Source organism: Botryllus schlosseri, chromosome 6 (assembly GCF_051294905.1).
Source record: "Botryllus schlosseri isolate E-star chromosome 6, Bs_hap1, whole genome shotgun sequence".
Classification (NCBI taxonomy): Eukaryota; Metazoa; Chordata; class Ascidiacea; order Stolidobranchia; family Styelidae; genus Botryllus; species Botryllus schlosseri.
The window spans coordinates 7,753,851-7,772,471 of NC_137241.1; the positions used below are offsets into that span (position 1 = coordinate 7,753,851).

Consider the following 18,621-nt stretch of genomic DNA (forward strand, 5'->3'; position numbering starts at 1 on the left):
AACATGAATGGACTGAATTAATAATCCCCTCTACTCCGTCATTCGATTTGTAACGTCCATGAGCTTGGATACAGAGGCGTTTCTGAAATCATGCATCTACGAGAGGATGGCAAATGAAAAACACCCGTTACTGCAGTAGCCACTATAGAAAGGAATACACTCTGTGGCGTACATATGCTAGTCCATCACGAGAGAATTGACGTGAAATATCGATTTGAACGATGGGTATTACTTCCTCGGCAGCTAAATTACGCCGGTACTTTTGAGTTGTACTTTTAAGAATGATAACTAACTCGATTTCGATGGTGCCGTAAAACTGACGCAGTGCATAGCCATAATATAAACTCTCATTCAATGCGCACTTGCGCAGTCATAAGATTTCAATGCTATTTCCACTCGATCTTTACAACTGTAATGCGTATAATACCATCTAAGTAAGCCCAGTAATAAACGCAGTATGTCTTGTTGAACCGGTCAATATTGAAACAATATCAATGCACCGCGACATCGCAAACCGAATATGTACGTACAATGTAGATTGTAGATCGATGATTTGCGAGAATGCTGTTCACTATTCACTTTTGCATCCGAACCACGACTGCTTGACGTTAGCGTTCATTTAGCGAACCTTCGCAGTTCGCAACGATACAATTATAACATACATCAAAAGGTGACGTTCCCACGACGAAACGATTACGCTTTACGTAATATATTCTAGTGCCAAACGCAGAAAGTAAAAACCTGTTATTTTGTGCCTTCCATATAAAGTAAATATATACCGTGAAGGCCCGAAGTGGCGTGAGTCGCCATTAGCTGATATTTGACCATGAGGCTACACATTGAAGACTGTACTTCCGAATTGTTTCACGATTCAGTCTGTTCACATGTCTACATGATCTCTTACAGTCGAAAAAGAGCAGCTACTCCCTCGATAAAAAGAAGACCCCCTCCTTGGTATTGGCAATGGTGAAAACATACGGATTCACAATGTTAGCCGCTGCTTTCTACAAGCTTGGACAAGACACAATCCAGTTTATTTCGCCAATATTGCTGTCGTAAGGATCTACTCTAATCTATAGTCTACCTATAGCTCACCTGTAGTCCATCTTTAACGCAAACATTCCCTTTATTCAAGGGCCATGATTACGTACACTGAAGATCTAAGTATCTCGGAATGGGTCGGTTACGTGTACGCGATATCCATGTACCTGGTGGCGGTCATCCAAGCGATTTTTCTCAATCAGTACTTCCATAGGTGCATGTTAGTTGGAATGAATATGAGGACTGGAATTATTTCATTGGTGTACAACAAGGTATATACCTATTATAAACCACGTATATTTACATTTTTGGTTGCAATATAGATTTTGTCGATACACTTAATAAACTGATCTGTGATATTTTATAGGCGTTGCGAATTTCCAATGAAGCACGCAAGGAATCCACTGTCGGCGAGATAGTAAATTTAATGTCCACAGATGCACAGCGCTTCATGGATTTGATGTCCTACATTCAAATATTATGGTCGGGACCTTACACAATGGCTGTGGCCTTATGGCTTCTTTGGAGGGTATGCAATACCATATATCGGTGAAAACCTCAGTTTTAAGACCTTGCCCACTGTTTTCAAGGAACTGGGACCGTCAGTAATGGCAGGCTTTGCTTTCATGCTTTTGCTAATTCCCATCAATGGATTCATCACCGCAAGGCTAAGAACGCTGTCCGTCAAAAACATGAAGTTGAAGGATCGACGAATCAAGTCAATGAATGAGATATTAAACGGAATCAAGGTATTAGAGACTATTGATTATATAATACAGAAACAATAAATTCATTAGAATTCCAAAACACATTTCCTTTAACCGAGGCTTTATAATGTGGAGCAGGGGTCGCCAACTCGAAACGGGTCACGGGTAGGGATGGTGTGAACCTCTGAAAGGTTCAGGTTCGTGTGAACGTGAACCTTTTTGAAAGGTTCTGTGTGAACACGAACGTGAACCTCATGACGTCACGTGACGTCATATTGGTAATTTCAACCCCATATTTCAATTAGGTGATTGCGTATATTAATCTACTATACACGATACCGAGCGACGACTCGGGGCCACATAATAGCTCAGTACTTGAGTACATATTGACGTTTGAAACGTCGCTAAATGTGTTCGGACAATGTGTTCGGCGTCTGAGTATTGCCACATGGATATTGAGCAGAGTGTAAAATGGGTTTTTATACTTGCTACCGATTAACAAGTTATACAGCAGTATAGCCAACACCCCAGTCGCACGGATTTGGTTTTTATGATACAGTATACATATGTAGTCAAGATTGACCCCGTACGCCTGCTAGATTTTTACATCAGAAGACGATATCAATCTCATTGATTGGTTGAATAAGGATCATTTGCTGACAAAATACAGTGTATTTCGCTCTTGATGTCATGTGATTGCGGGTCAAGCTCACAGCACAGAGACACTAAATATGCACAAACGGAATGCTGGATATTTCGAGCAAACTTTTGTAACAATACAAGTAAATTTTTGAGATTGTCAGGGGCATGCTCGTTTAGTGTTGAATGTTTATGCTACCAGCTCCATGCATAGAGTGGCCCGCAGTTGAAAGTCAATAAATTTGAACCAAAGATGTTATAATGAAGTGAAAATTGCAATATATGAAAAAGGTTCACAGTGCAGAACCTACCAAGGTTCTGTTGTGAACGCGAACCTGAAATTTTCCGAGGTTCACACACAGAACGCGAACGTGAACCTCACGTTCACACCATCCCTAGTCACGGGTCACTTTTCAATTTTCGTAGCGGCCGACGGCCGCATGAATTCAACGCCGATGTAAAATAGGCCACACAGCTTATTAACAACCACGTTTAAAAACGTCACGTCAGTACAACGCTGTGCTACCTAACATGGGCGATGGGCATAGTTACCACAAAAGAAGTAATATTTTCTCAAAGGAATACAAATGCAACAAAAAATCATGATCATCAATTTGATTTTATTCTGAACTCCGTGTTGTTCACGATACCTGGCAACGCTTTTCAGCGGCCAAGGAATCGATATTGGGGCTAGCGAGAGACGTTACTAACTGAAAGACCATCTCCACGTAAAGCTTGATTTTGTGGGGAAGCTCTAAGCTGTTATCGAAGCGTCTCGGTACAGTACGCCAGTGTTTGGGCCATTGCACGTTAAAGCAATATGCCCATTGCCCATTGCCCATGCCCATTCATATCAGCTGATTCTCCCTCGATGGAATGCTGTTGCAATCGCCAAGGCGTTTTAGTTAGAGATGAGTAGGGATGTTGGGCACAGGAGAATAGCTTACTTTTTTTTAAAAAAATGTTCAAATTATAATTAATTTATGCATTGCAAAATGCTACTCTTAGCATTCTTCGAAATCTCAAATGAAGTCGCGGGCCGCAGAATATGACCTCGAGGGCCGCGTGTTGGTGACCCCTGATGTAGAGGGACTAAAGCTCAGTGATTCTCGAGTATTGAAATGACACGATCCTTGTCTGTTAAGAGTTAATCAATAATATAAAGCCTCAGCTAGAGGAAATGTGTTTTGCAACTATAATAAATTTAGTTAGATGATTTATTTTGATGAGATAAGTATTATGAATTATAATCACGACTATCGGTAACCGAGAGTACCGTAATTTTAACACTTGTTTTTTTTTCTGTCAGGTGTTGAAGTTATACGCATGGGAAGAATCTTCTGAACAGCAAATAACAGAAATCAGAAATGAAGAAATAAAGCTGTCGAGAAAAACCGCTTACATTCGCGCGCTCATGATGTTCCTGTGGACAGTAGCGCCTTTCATGGTTAGAAAAAAGTTTGTTTCAATGCACCAAGATTTTTATAATGTACGGTACAGTAAAAGCCAATAAAAACGGCTTGGGTGGACAAAAGTCACTGGAAGAAGACAATAACCTTCACCGCTGAATTCGCCCCATTTTCATGTTGTGGAGTTAAAATACGAATGACGTCACAATAGTCAAAGTCAAGTTGGGAGTCCAAGTTTATGAAAGTAGAAATTAAAGTTTCTGGATAGGTCTTGCGTCACCTTTTCGCGTGAAATTGTCGCGACAAGAAACATCTATTGCAGTGGTTCTCCACCCGGTGCCGCGAAGCATTTTCAGGCGGTCCACGAAACCTCTAAATTTGCAAAATGGTCGATAATCTAATATGGATTTTTTAATTAGATAAATCACGAAGCAGTTTCGCTTCATCATTGCTAAAACTTCAGGACTCATATAAACGAAATGGCCGTCTGAGATGAAATATTCTACTATGAAAACTCATTTTAATCACCAAATTGTCAATTTAGTCTACGATACGAACATATTGCTGTTTAGAGCTATTTTGTTGGGGTTTTGGAATAATTTTTTTTTGCAAAAATCCATCTTCTCTTGTGATATACATAATCGATATATTTCCGAATAACTTCAAGTTGAGCTGCTGGATAGAAATTACTAGGCTGGGTGATATATTGGTGCCATATATGTTGCGACACCCAACGTTGTCGTCTGAAGCGTTACGCGTTATTACTTTCGACACCACCTATCTTGTGAAAATTATTCGATTTTGGCACTTGTTTACGTCAAATCGACGGCTTCGATTTTCAGCACACATCCGTGTATTTCAAGAGATGCAGCTAAAGATTTCCCTTTGAAATAGTAAAAGTCTTCTTAAATTCTACATAAATAGTAAAATGTTGTTGTCAGGAGAGGTCATTTTGTTGCCTACAGTTAATATTTGCACAAGACAGATGATGACGTAGCACGATAATAGAGCTATTGAACTAAAACTTGGGGGTCCGTGACGGTCCAAAGGGGGTCCGCGAAGACAAAAAGTTTGAGAACCACTGCTCTATTCTATCAATGTAACAAAATATATTTTCGAGACGTGCACACATTCGTTGTGTAGTGTCGTCGTGTTTCTGTGTTAGACCCGAAGATGCATCCTTTAATTCCAGAAGTAACCAACCTCGGGTTGATTACTATATGTATACGACACCTCGACTACATATTAAAATACTTTAAGAACTTTAATTATCTACTTTTACTTGATGTAGTTTTGGTGTATCTTAGATGTACATTCTTCTAATTGAAATTAAGTGGGGATATACGGAATTACTTCAATCTGTACTTGAGTAGCAATGCTGCCGATTTTGACCACTTCCGTCAATAGACCATGTTACTATAGACCTACATCATGCTGGTACTTGTCAAATATGAAGTTACCCACAGAAGCTACTCAAGTTCGGAATTCCCTCATTATTGCAATCCCTTCGCATTTCAGGTCGCATTCATCTCGTTCTGTGTTTACGTGCTCAGTAGTCCCACCAATGTGCTGACATCCGACAAGGCGTTCGTTTCTATATCTTTGTTTAACATTTTGAGATTCCCTCTCATCATGTTGCCGGCTATGATTTCGGGAATCGTACAGGTGAGTGGCCATCGCACATCGCAGGCCTGTAATTCTCAGTATTAAAAACCAAAACAGAGTTAGATGTTCCTAATTTGTTCACCCTGAACTTAATCACCAGGTGCAAGTATCTGTGAAGAGGATAACGAAGTTTCTGACAAGCAGGGAGCTCGATGAATCCGCGGTGGACCGCTCCGTAAACGAGAAAGGTAAATGCTGGAAAATGAACCGCCCGCATATAAAATGTAGAATATGGGGCATTCAACTCGTTTCAGATTCGGAAGTTGCTATTAACGTCAGCGATGGAACTTTCGCGTGGGATTTACAATCGGAAAACTGCTTGAAAGAGTGAGACATAGGATATATATACATATATTATAGTCTCCTAGACGGTATTTGGAAGAATTAGCAGTTACTCCTCCCCAGCAATTTGTACTTTATCTCAAGGAATGACCATTTGTGGAATGTATCTCATTTTCAGCAGTTTGGTACCTACAACACTAGACCCTATTATGAAAGATTGGATCTTTCCACTTGCAAGGCCAGTGCAATGGTAGCATCATAATCAACGCGCTGGTCTCTGCAAATTGATACAATCGTATTCTTGAACTTGAGGTAAATGGGCCATTCTTTGCCAATGCAACGCTACTTTTATTTAAATAAGTATGTATTAGAATTGATGTATTGCATTATCATGATATAAATGTTACGTCTCATCGTATGCTTTAATTTGATTGACAACACATCAAAATTCTAACAACCGGTTGTTACTCGATGAAGTCGATCACCTAATGACCCGAATAAAAAAAATTGTGTTGGCTAGCGGGCGCGTACTTTTAATATTAGAATGTACGATTTTCAGTATAAATATGACTGTGAAGCGGGGCTCTTTGGTGGCTATCGTGGGGCATGTCGGCTGCGGGAAATCGTCGCTGGTATCTTCCTTACTAGGGGAAATGGAAAAGAAAGAAGGCTACGTCAGGTTGTCGGTACGTAATATTTGGTTACATGGAGTGTGATAGAAATCATCATATGTTGTTGTATTTAAAGGGATCTGTGGCGTACGTACCTCAAACGGCGTGGATTCAGAACTGTACCCTGCAAGACAACATTCTTTTTGGCAAAGAATACGCCGGCGGTAAAGATAAGGAATCGAAGGCAAGCAAATTCTCTCCGGTGGATGAGAAGATCAGGGTTATCGACGAACGGCGATACAACGCAATTATAGAAGCGACTGCCCTCGGACCAGATCTGAAAGTGTTACCAGGCGGAGACCAAACTGAAATCGGCGAGAAGGTCTGTACGGTTAATTTTCATGGAAACATTATGTTTATCTTGCAGAGGTTTAGTCTAAGTGGTCAGCGTTGTTACACAAGTTGAAGTAGAAGTAATCACGCGAAGTTGGAGTTCTACTGAATTATAAATAAAAGTGGACATTTACGGGACATGTCGAAACTATTTGAAATATTAATCTGTAGGTACAAAACTTCAATATCGCAACAAACAATATGTTCATATTGCCAATTTTATTCCACTCGCAGCTTTTCGACTCTCATCAGGAGACAACGTCAGTAAATGCGATTAACCAAATATAAAATACAGAAATAGTTTTGTGGTTGTAACATAATCATGACAAGTATATACAGACTCGCACAATTACAGTATTACAGAGACAAATCCAACTATTAAAATATCGGATTGGCAGCACAACACTAATCAAATATTCCCAGACTGTGGAGATGTTCTTTCCGACGGCAAAACTAATTCAATTGGAAGTAGCAAATGAAAGTCCCGAAAGTTACACAAGTTGTTTTAAAATGTAGAATTGGTTCAGTCGCTGCATACTCAATCTGCCCGTCACTTTCGAAGTTGCCAGAAGCATATTCGCTGCAACACCAATAGGTTGCAGGTTGGAGTCCGACCGAGGTCGACTTTAGAATTCCTATACCCAAGTGTAGGAGGTTTATCTAGGCTCCTCCTCGCCACCTCATCCGCGTAAGCGGTGTCTTATGAAAAACCTAGCAGTGGGCTGTGCTATAAGTCGGCAGATACGGGATAAAAATGAAGAAAATTGGCCTGGTGTAAATGACCATAGTAGACGACAAACACCATGAATACCAGAAAAAATAAGAAGTGTATTCGCGACAAAAGCAAAATGATAGTTGACACCACATATAGATGCAGTGGCGGCTCGTCCTATAAGGCAACTGGGGCATTTCCCCACCTAAAATTCTGTTCAATAACAATTATTTACCATTTATAGAAGCACAACAATCAATATATATACCGAAATCACAGCGAAACCCGCATTATTCTTGTGCTTTCGCTTGTAAATGCCCATACCTAGCGAAGTCTCTGCGAAAATCGAATTCTCTTCTGTGTTTTCGCTTTGTGAATGCCTAGGCGGGGCTTGCCCCGGTAGCGCTCATAACAAGCTTTCACTGTCTGTTCTCTCAAAGCCGCGCACAATAAAGAAACGGTGATTTACTCTCTCCTATTCATAAAATTACCGATCAAGTGGGGCAACCGTGCCTGGTTGCCCTTAAGGTGTGATATAACAATCGTATGTATATCTGAACTCGGTTACCGTGATATGCGTTTAGTCGACCTTTGCTGGTATAGGTCGATTTTGACGATGTTTCGCACCATGATAATTCTCGAAACTTGGTATGTTATGTCGTGAAGGTCGTATTTAACACTGCTCCAAGTTTCAGAGTTGCTACTAAAGTATAGGGTAGTAATTTCGTTTCCAAAGTTGACTGTGTGCTGATCCGTCATGTATCCCAAACAGATTTTACTCAAAAGCGGGTATTGGTCTCCCTTGATTTTGACGATGTTCCATACCGAGATCGGTCATGCCATTTGGCATAGTTAGTCTTAGTGTTAGTATCGATCGCCGTACCAAGTTTTATCACTGAACTATGTGGGTGGTAATTTCGTTTCCTAAGTCGAGTGAGAGCTGACTCGCCATTTATCACTAACAGATTTTACGCAATACCGGTATTGGTCTCTATCGATATTAACGATGCTCCATACCTATATCGGTCTTGAGCTTTTGGACGGTATATCTTGATTTCAGTATCGAACGCTGTGCCAAGTCCCGAGGTTGACACTCAATGATTAGGGCAGTAATTTCAATATCGAGGTCGAGTATGGTAGGCCTAACGCTGACTACCGCATTGCGGATTTCACGCAAAAGCCGGTGTTGGTCTGTGCTAATTTTAACTGTGTTTCATATTGAGATAGATGATGAGATGATGATCTCTTGAAACAGTTTACTAAGATTCTCGGTTTACATTCAAATATTTACTTTATTTTATATTCTCCAATGTCAATTTCACCGTGAAATTGTGGCCTTCAGGCCATTTGCTGACAACCCCATGTCAAGCGCGTTAGCTAGTTCGTTTTCGATGACGGCTAACAGCTGATCAATTGATCAGCCTATTCCTCAATATATTTTACGCAAAATTCAGTGTTTTTAGGCAAGACTCGGCCCTTATCAGCCTGGAAATTGTCCATTGATCTAATCGTACACGGGAGAAATGCGCATTGCGCACCCTTACCTTTTCCCAACGTATAGCGATAAAAAATGAAAGGCTGACGTTAAGCGAGGACGCCTTGTTATATACTTTTACACTGCTCGTGATCTGAAGCATGTGATCTACTGCAAACGATGTCTCGATATTACCCGATGGTCGACATTGCTCGGCTCGAGTTGACTTGTTTATATTCCAATACATCTTTTTCCGAAGTAGTAACCACTAGTGAACTTTTAAAATTGCTATAGTTGAAAAATCGCTTTCCATCAACTTTGCTGCAGTAATTAGGCTCGATGCGTTAGATGTGCTCCCGATTCTCAACGCTCTCATTCTGGGTATTCCAGATTTCAATGAACTCGTCATTGAACATTTTGCAACCATGAAATCACGCCGTGCGCAATAGGCCTACTGATACAAACGTTAAAATATGCAGGTATGAACTACTGCACTAGATATTTTCTTTCGAATAATTTGAAATACGTAAGTCTTGTTTACCATGCCTATAATGTCTATACCGCGTACAAACTGTGTGTGACCAGCACGCAGTCACATTTTCACGTCGGAAATACACTATTGTGACGTCATCAAGACAATTAAAATCGCGTACACCCCTTGCCTCACCACCCGATACTACCACGAGCCGCCACTGTATAGAATTTATAAATGCTATTTAGTTCGCTGTGATACAGGATACAGGCAATATTGCACCCGGTTGTTACGGTGATAATTTCGTTACAAACTTTCGTCGAAACTACTGTCTACTTTATAAAATACAAACTGTAAGAAGCAAGTATAGTTTTGCCCAAAACCTGGTCAGCATAGAATGGAAGTAGTCGAAAAACATGGCCACTTGGGTACGTTATACAAGCCAGTGTTGGAATGACTCGAGTCAACTTTTTCGTATGACTTGACTCGACTCGAGTCCCTTTGCAAAAATGACTTGACTTGAATCGACGTTTTAGAAATGCAGATTGACTCGTGACTCGGAGCAAATTTTACGAGTAAATTTCAAGTCATCAAGTGATCAGCGTCAACTAAATCGCTGTATCTCGCATAAGTCCGTATTGTTATTGTTATTATTGTGACCGGTAAGTGCAGCCGATCACTCGATGATTGTGCGTTTTATCGAACCTCGATTGTTATATCACAAATAAATGGACCGCAAACTCAGAGATCGGAGATTACAGTGTACGTTGTCGTAAACTAGCATAGTAAACTATATTATACTATGATATCAATATGTCTCTCTTCTATCAACGGCTCATAACCGGCCCTCTTGTATGATTCAAGTTGAATAGAACGAATATCATTTATACTTATATATTAGACTAGCTGGAGCAGGCTGAAATTGTATATCATAGATGTGTAGATGGGTAGTGTATTGTATCAAATTCCTGAGGTGTCTTTTGGCTGATAATTACAGACTGGGGCTATACCGCTACTTGCATAGTTTAGCAATTCTATGTATACGTGAGCGATACAGCGTCTTGTTGGGTGTACCGTATATTCAACTCTATATTCGACTCGATTCGGAATAAATGGGTACTTAATTTCTATTCCAAACAGCTAGCAAGACCTCTATTATATTTTCCATGGGACCTGCATACAGGGGTTTCGCATTGGCGTTTTCGCTTCTGTGAATAACTAGTTTTTGGTCAAAGAAATGAATTCGCACATTCTTGCCTTCTCAGAATTGGGTGTCAATGTCGGTGACCTGTTCCTAATGGTGACCAGAAACCACAACACCGCAGTCGGCCTGTAAAAATACTCGACATGTGCTGTCTTGAAGGACTAATTAATGGGAGTATTTCCTACTAAATATATCAATATTTATTAGAAATGAGCTGGATTACTGGATAATACACGCATTTTTCCAACTACCCAGAATTGCTTCGCGGGCCGTATGTTTGACACTCCTGATCTAGTCTATGGTATTGTGACCTTCAACTCCTATCTCTTCCTACGCAGGGTATAAATCTGAGTGGAGGGCAGAAGCAGCGCATATCGCTCGCACGGGCTGTGTGTGACGATGCGGACATTTACTTGCTGGACGATCCTTTGTCAGCAGTGGACAGTCACATCGGAAAACACATCTTCGACAAAGTCATCAGCAAGAACGGGCTGTTGAAAAACAAGGTATCGCATTCGTCAAGGTTTATTCTCAGTGATTCTTCCAAGAATTACCGTATTGGCATGACATGCTTTGTGTATCTTTCTGAGCGTTTCTTACGCTATTCTCTACATATATGCTTATGTACTATCTTATCTTGTGGCGAAGTTTGGTTTGAAATGCATCGTGATGTACGTCGTCAAGATTCGTGTCAACAAGTTATTCGGCTTACTTTGCAGAGACGATGTATATGCTTGCAAATGAAATGAGTATCGTTTTATTTCGCCACGACAAAGGCTACATTCATCAATTGCTTCGAAATATGTGAGGTCGCCTGTTAAGAAATAGGCTGTACTTGGAGGTATACAACAGTACAGTAAAATTTGGCCATAGGTCAAATAATATTCATTCTTTTATTCGCACCATTGAGACAGGAGAGAAGTTTGTTGTTGTTTAGTTGACAATAAACTCGCAGCTCGCAGAGTTCGTACCATCGCCAATGACGGTGTTCCGTATAACAAAAAGAAAACATAGGAGCTTATACATCCACTTAAAATTTTCTAATGCTGTGATGGAATTTGTGAAATCTATGCTGACTGAAAATTCGTTCCATCCATATAGCGCTTAAATGTGTTAGAGGTGTTCAGTAACGAGTACCTAAGATACGTACTTTAAAATCGCTACTTCTACTTGGGTATCTACTCTGACTGGATTCACTAACCTACCTCTATCTGTTACCCAATCAAGTCCTAATTACAGTCTAGTATACCCTAGCGTAGACGACTGCGATCAGACGCTATGTTGTCATATGCCTATTTACAATTTTGAAGTGGATGTAAAATTGTTGGTTTTGTAGCACGATTCTACCCAGTGAAACTGCAAATAACGACTGCTAATTCATTTCAACGATTCCTTTACCACAGACAAGAGTCCTGGTGACGCACGGATTACAATACCTCCCCGAAGTAGACGAGATATTTGTCGTAGACGAGGGCAAGATCTCGGAAAGAGGAACGTATCAGGAACTTTTGAAAGGTGGAGAACGCTTCGCCAAATTCCTGGAGGAGTACGCCAACGCCGTGGACGAAGAAGACAGCGATTCCGACGAAGGTTCGTATGCATTCTGAGAAGTCACGCAGCTGGGATCGCCGCACTTGCTCGTCGCCGAATTTGTAATTTCATGTGACAAGCATATAGGTTTTGAAATTGTTCATCTTCACTAACCTATAGCATAGGGAGCAAGTATTATACAAAATAATATTGTCCGTCGCCAACAAGGCCGGAAACACGACATACGCCATTACAACCTCACTATAGTAATGATAATAATATTAAACATTGTACCGATAGTCATTGGCGCTATAGTGGTCGTAAGCAAAAACCTCATGAGACATATCCATAAAATCCCGGAAACGTTTGATTGGACGTAATCCAAAAGATCACGATATTGGGCACTGTGCACATTCTTCGGAAGGCCTTGACTGCACCACTGGACTAAAATTTCACCTATGCGCGTGAATCACAGCATAATTTCTGTAATTTGGATTCTACATTTTCAATCAAATCTACCTCTGCTCTGCAACCCTTGCCAATTCTTCATCTACCGCAGTGCTTTTCAACCTGTGTGACGGCTCGCGCTTGTGCGAATGAAAAAAATTGCAGTGCGAATGACAAACGTGGTGCGAATGAAAATCCGGATAGAGTGCGAATGAAAATCGTGAATAATTGTTAATTTTTCTTACGTGGAATAATTCAAATAAACCTAGTAGGAAATTCAACGGCAGTGTTACTTTTGTAGTTGCGACGCAATTATAAAAACTTATTTAGCTTATGACGCACAACTAATTGTAGCTCTCACTAGCCGTAGTGAATTAATATTTTTGCACTATTATTGTTACGTGACATAAAGCCTGGTTTGGAAGCTGGTGTAGTGGCAGACATAGGTCTACAACAGTATATCAGCCCGTCTGAGCCTGCGACAGGCTGTAAAAATGACGTCAAATTGACTTTCTGCTTCCTTTCGCAAAACAATCGTCATTTTTCCGTAATAACTGTTCGATTAGCGCGAGGCCCGAGGATAGTGGTAAATACCATCATTACAGACTCACATTTGCATGTTACTGTAACACAAATGTTAACCCCTTCAGGTGTTAATAATGTATGGACCGCAAAGGGTATAATTTTTGTTCGACACTGTGCCAGAGCTATTGCGTAGGAATAACAATTTGACTGTATTACTCATATTGTAAAATTTACTCCAATCTCGCCATTTTCTTTTGGGCGCAGGTTGCTCCCAGGATTAGCCTATGTGTGTATTTACCAGTTTTACTGGGAATAAAGAATATAATAATAATAACTTGCTCAGTTGAAGAGGACTCTGAACCGGAAGACGTTCAATCCAAGAAACGGGTGCGTCTCGATTCTTCCAAAGCTGAAAATGGACTTCGGCAATCTTTCAAGCGCAAGTGCGTCCGGACAGACGAAGTATGGTTGAATTTCGGCGTTAAACACTGTGTTTTCGGTACAGAAGCACAAAGAAACGCGGTTCGTCCAGGAAAAAGAAGGCGCCAGCTAAAAAGGACGACGAGAAATCGAAACTGACGGCTGAAGAATCTGTTGAGGAGGGAAACGTAAGCAAACACAATGAAGAATAACTTCTAAATTTTAGTTCGGTCCGCTTGTGCCAGCTTCTATAAGTGCAATGTACATGTATAGGCCTATACGTCGCCCCTGTTATTAATTCAAAAGAATCCAAGGCTTTTGAATAACGTCACTGACCCATAATGTGACGGAAACAATTTATTTTGATTTAATATTACCATAGTTCATGTCTTGTGTTTTTCGTTCGATTGCACTTTACTTCCCCATGCGCAAATATTTCTATAGGCCGACCTTTATGCTCCGATTCCTGTTTACTTGTATGTTGAAGCGGTGGTAATTAGGCTATATTTCACAATGTGGGCCTATGGGTGAGCGCGTAACCCCTCGCCTTCGACACGACCGCTAGCGATATATTTTTGGGGACACTTTGATAAAAATAGCCATTCCCAGGGTTAATGTGGGATGTTTCTGCCGGACTGACATGTGCCGTGCGGGAATACGTGTCCTGGGCCATTGAAGACTATACGTGCATTACGCAGTGTTTGCCGGATAACTGTCACAAATAACATGCTAAACTATACTGACTATCATTTGCAGGTCAAATTCAAGGTGTATATGGACTACATGAAATATATTGGCACGGGTTACTCGATCGCCATTGTATGCGCTTGCGCACTCTATCAGGTAAGATATCATTTTCAACATCTGTAATGTCGTCAGATTTGACAAAATTAATCCTTGACCATCTACGATCAGATTTTATAACGTGGTATGGAAATGCAGAAACACAGCTGTGAGATAATGGAGCACCGACCTTTTCTATAGAGTCGTGGTTCTATACCTTCGTTTCACCCCAGTGCCCTTTCAGGCAATGCGCCTTCCCTCGTATTACAAGGCCCGTAGTTAATAAGAGGGTGAGCGATTCGTATCGGATGCTATTGTACATTAACGCTTTGCTTGATTAGTAATGCAAATGAATAAGCGGTAGATCGTATAATTCCAAATGTTTTTCTGAGCTCTTCTCACTATGAATAAATTGCTATTTACACGAGACTGTATGCGACCTAAAATGGCGCAGATGAACCACGCAAACGCTACATAAATTATATTGACTGGGATTTTCCCGGGACGATATTATAGTGACTCCATATATATTTCGCGCGAAGCATGACGAAGATTCTGGATTCTCTTCAAAACAGACCCCGAGTATCTCCATCTAGGGCCTTTCTCTTATTTGAGGTTCATATTACTTCTACTTGACAAATAGCGAAAATGACAAAATATGACGAAGTAGAAGTACTGGAAAATTAGATTTACTTGAGTATAAGTACTGCAAGTGGAGTAAAACTACTTGCGGGTTCGAAAAAGTTGAAGCACTTCGGTACCGACCACCTCTGACTGTAATATGACAATTACCCATGTGACACTCACCGTAACGATCATCCACGTTCGCAAGTGCTTCATGCTATTGTGTCTCGTGGTCATATATCTACGGACCTTCATACATAAATAAGCATATGAGCCGTGTGCTCGCGTTATCCCCATTCTATAAATGTGAATCCGCAATATTGTAGCTTGCATACGTCGGCGCATCGTCGTGGCTGTCGTATTGGACTGCATCGATCGACGAGGCAGTCTCAAACGGAGGTAACACCAGTGATGCCGCTACCGTCTCCGTTGGCGTAGGATTGGGAGTCTATGGCGCGTTTGGTATTGGACAAGGTTGGTATGGCATTCGATAATCTTGAAAGAAGCCGTATGAGGTATTCATTGCTCACTGTGCATGGGAAACTACTTGAACAGACTGGAGTGTCATAAGCTTCTGGGTTGCCACAACCGCTAGGGTTTTGCAAGCGTCTTTTTATTCTTTAGGTTTGCTGCACAGTGCTGAGGTCGCCCCAGCGGATCAGTGGTCGACATTACAATATGGCTGAGGTCCTAAACAGTTCTTGTATCAAATTATCGTAAATCTAATTAAATATTACTACTATCAATGTGTCAATTCCCAAAGAACTCCCGCAATCTTATTGCAGACTTACGGGGCGTCTGCGAACAGGGGGTAGCCATGTAAAATGGGAAATGGACAAATATTTGCTGGTTTTGAAATTTAATATTGGGCGTCTACGTAAATTTAGGGCACCCTCGCCACACGGTTAATACTGGCCATGTAGTTATCGTTCATTTTGGGCATAGGTCTTAGTGCCGTCGACCGCTATGGGAGCGAACTTCGCGGAATCGCATGTTGGTCGAAACTTTATATGTACTGGTGTGTCTTGGTGCGGATACGACTGGAACCGAGACGCCATTGCCTAATAGTCCCGCATCCGCGCTGCCCTTCCATTTACCGAATCATCAGAACGACTCGATATTGTAAATTATGCGCATTTTTCGCTTTTATTTTTTGGAGGGTCTACCCAAAATATTATCAATTAATCTAGTGGCAATAAATGTCGCGAAACCCGGAAGAAAAATTTCAAGTTGTAAAAATCATAAATCTTCCCCAAAACACTCTACTTTATGTTAATATAACGAAAATCTACGATTTAGGGCACGATCCTTTTCCCCCTGGGCTAATGCCAATGTCTGCCAAACCCTACAGTGTGAACCACTGGGGACAACAAGTCTACATCAATGTTAACACCAACATTTCAGCTATATTCGTGTATGGAAATGGACTGATCCAAGCTAGAGGAACGATACAAGCGGCTCGTAATTTACATAACAGCATGCTCGCAAACATATTCCGAGTACCGGTACAATTTTTCGATACGACACCACTCGGGAGAATAGTCAACAGATTTTCGAAGGTCCGTACACAATATGCTGACTCGATATTTTCATCATATAAATTCATAAACGCCATTACTATATGCGCAGGACACCTACATCATCGACGAGATGCTGCCTCAATCAATAAGAATGTGGTTATCTTGTTTCTTCAGTGTCTTGTCAACAATGATCGTTATCATATATTCAACACCGTTGTTCGCGGCGGTCATAATACCGATAGGTATTTTATATTATTTCGCACAAGTGAGCCAGCTGATGATTTTCCAACACCGTCCCCCGTAATATCCGTGTCTTAATCTGCAGAAATTTTACGTGGCGACGTCAAGACAGTTGAAGCGATTGGAATCGGTGACGCGGTCTCCCATTTATTCTCATTTCGGAGAAACGGTTTCGGGCGTGTCCGTGATACGAGCTTTCGGGCGCAGCAAAAGCTTTATTCTGCAATCCGAGGCGACCGTCGATCGTAATCAAGAGTGTTATTACCCGAACATCATATCTAATAGGTACGACGTCAAAACCATTCACATTAGCGCACACAGTGGGGGCTATTGGGGTGGGCGAGGTGGGCGGTCGCCCGGGGCCCCCCTAGTCGAAGCCCCTCTATTTGGTTAATCATCAAATCTCTGCAATTGTTAGAAAAATCCCATATCCCGATAATCATTCAGTCTCTGCATGCGGCATGATGAACACGCATAGAAGTTTCAGTAGTCATTTCGACTTCATACACCTTCTGCATACTAGTGAACAATGCTCCTTGTCCGATAAGGTAATTCTATGTCGGACAATAATGTTTATAAGGAATCAAGCAACGTTTATCAACAGAGAAACTATAGATTCCGTGTTTTCTTACCGAGGGGTCAAATGGGCTGCTGACGCAAATGTATTCCGCAGATGGCTCTCCGTGCGATTGGAGTTCGTCGGTAACGCGATCGTATTTTTCGCCGCGCTCTTTGCCGTTTTGAGTCGAGGCGAAATTGGAGGTGCGCTGGCAGGACTGTCGCTGTCGTATGCGTTAACCGTGAGTACATGCTGATACGCTTTATCTGCGGTCTCATCGATGTTACATCGGCACGCATTTAAAATAGATAACTTCGACTCTGAACTGGTGGGTGCGGCAAATGAGTGAGTTGGAAACAAACGTGGTCGCCGTGGAGAGAGTAAGGGAATATGCAAACACCGAAAACGAGGTATGAGTTAATTCTTACAATACCACCACAACGCGCACTGTGACAACTATCGCACTCTTAGAATGGGTCTGCGTTAAACCTACCATAAGTGCAAAGTTGAACAAATATAGAAGATTCTCAGATTCTTCAAATTAGATTAGAACTAGAATTACTGATTTCGCGAAAACTTGGAAATTGAAGCAACTACTGTTCGCATCGAATCAAAGTTCATTTTTATCAGTATGACAATAGCAAATGTCTGTACAGCAAGCACTGGTGTAACTGGTCAGGCCAAGGAAAGTTTCTCCTTATTTTGATTTAATATAACTTAGGCTAATATTTGAATTAGAGTATCCTCACAATCATATTCTGATGATTACGTAATGTATCCTCCGGCGGCACATTCCCCATTTAAAACTCGCGACACGCAATCTCCCGCAAAGGTGCGATGCATCATTCTTACAGCCTTGTTGCTGATGACGTGAAGCAGGGTTTATACCAACGTACAGGTATAGGGATAAATCACCCCATTCATAAGTTAGGCTATGGAGCATGTTTCTCCCCAACGCATTCACCACGCAAACGATACGCGGGTAGAGTCTTTGTTGTGCGATGACCGTTGCTCACATATTGCAACGAGGTGTGATAGTGCAATTATCGTCCATCGATTGCGATGGCAATACGATTCGGCACCTTTGCAAATCTCGCAGTTCTCGTAGTAGAGGTGTTATCGGATTAATTGCTTGATTGATTTAGTCGTCGAATGTTTCATGCAATTTGTATCATCAAATCCAAATGTAACAGGCTTCAACACAATGCCAACAGAGTAGAGCTCTTGGCCCTCGAATAGTTGACTCAAGCTAGTTGCCTCGTAGCGTCGAGCTCGCCAAATATTTGCCCAAACCACCGTGTAGGTTTTCCGCCTACAAAAAGTAGGCGAGAGGTCACTGCAACAAATATAGTTGCTTGTTTGTG

At 41.3% G+C, this 18,621-nt stretch overlaps 1 protein-coding gene across 1 annotated transcript in view; it reads left to right on the plus strand.

Moving 5' to 3' along the window:
- Nucleotides 1–18,621, plus strand: part of LOC145440776 (multidrug resistance-associated protein 1-like) — a 31,024-nt gene that overhangs the window by 6,629 nt on the left and 5,774 nt on the right. The window contains exons 9-29 of the mRNA XM_080318522.1: nt 907–1,055; nt 1,136–1,313; nt 1,409–1,570; nt 1,632–1,790; nt 3,697–3,834; nt 5,315–5,461; nt 5,562–5,649; nt 5,716–5,788; nt 6,303–6,429; nt 6,491–6,736; nt 10,948–11,115; nt 12,013–12,199; nt 13,455–13,554; nt 13,617–13,719; nt 14,288–14,374; nt 15,265–15,412; nt 16,343–16,497; nt 16,568–16,723; nt 16,784–16,983; nt 17,372–17,498; nt 17,566–17,667. Coding sequence (XP_080174648.1) covers nt 907–1,055; nt 1,136–1,313; nt 1,409–1,570; nt 1,632–1,790; nt 3,697–3,834; nt 5,315–5,461; nt 5,562–5,649; nt 5,716–5,788; nt 6,303–6,429; nt 6,491–6,736; nt 10,948–11,115; nt 12,013–12,199; nt 13,455–13,554; nt 13,617–13,719; nt 14,288–14,374; nt 15,265–15,412; nt 16,343–16,497; nt 16,568–16,723; nt 16,784–16,983; nt 17,372–17,498; nt 17,566–17,667 — 3,000 coding nt within the window. The remainder of the gene's footprint in view (nt 1–906; nt 1,056–1,135; nt 1,314–1,408; nt 1,571–1,631; nt 1,791–3,696; nt 3,835–5,314; nt 5,462–5,561; nt 5,650–5,715; nt 5,789–6,302; nt 6,430–6,490; nt 6,737–10,947; nt 11,116–12,012; nt 12,200–13,454; nt 13,555–13,616; nt 13,720–14,287; nt 14,375–15,264; nt 15,413–16,342; nt 16,498–16,567; nt 16,724–16,783; nt 16,984–17,371; nt 17,499–17,565; nt 17,668–18,621) is intronic.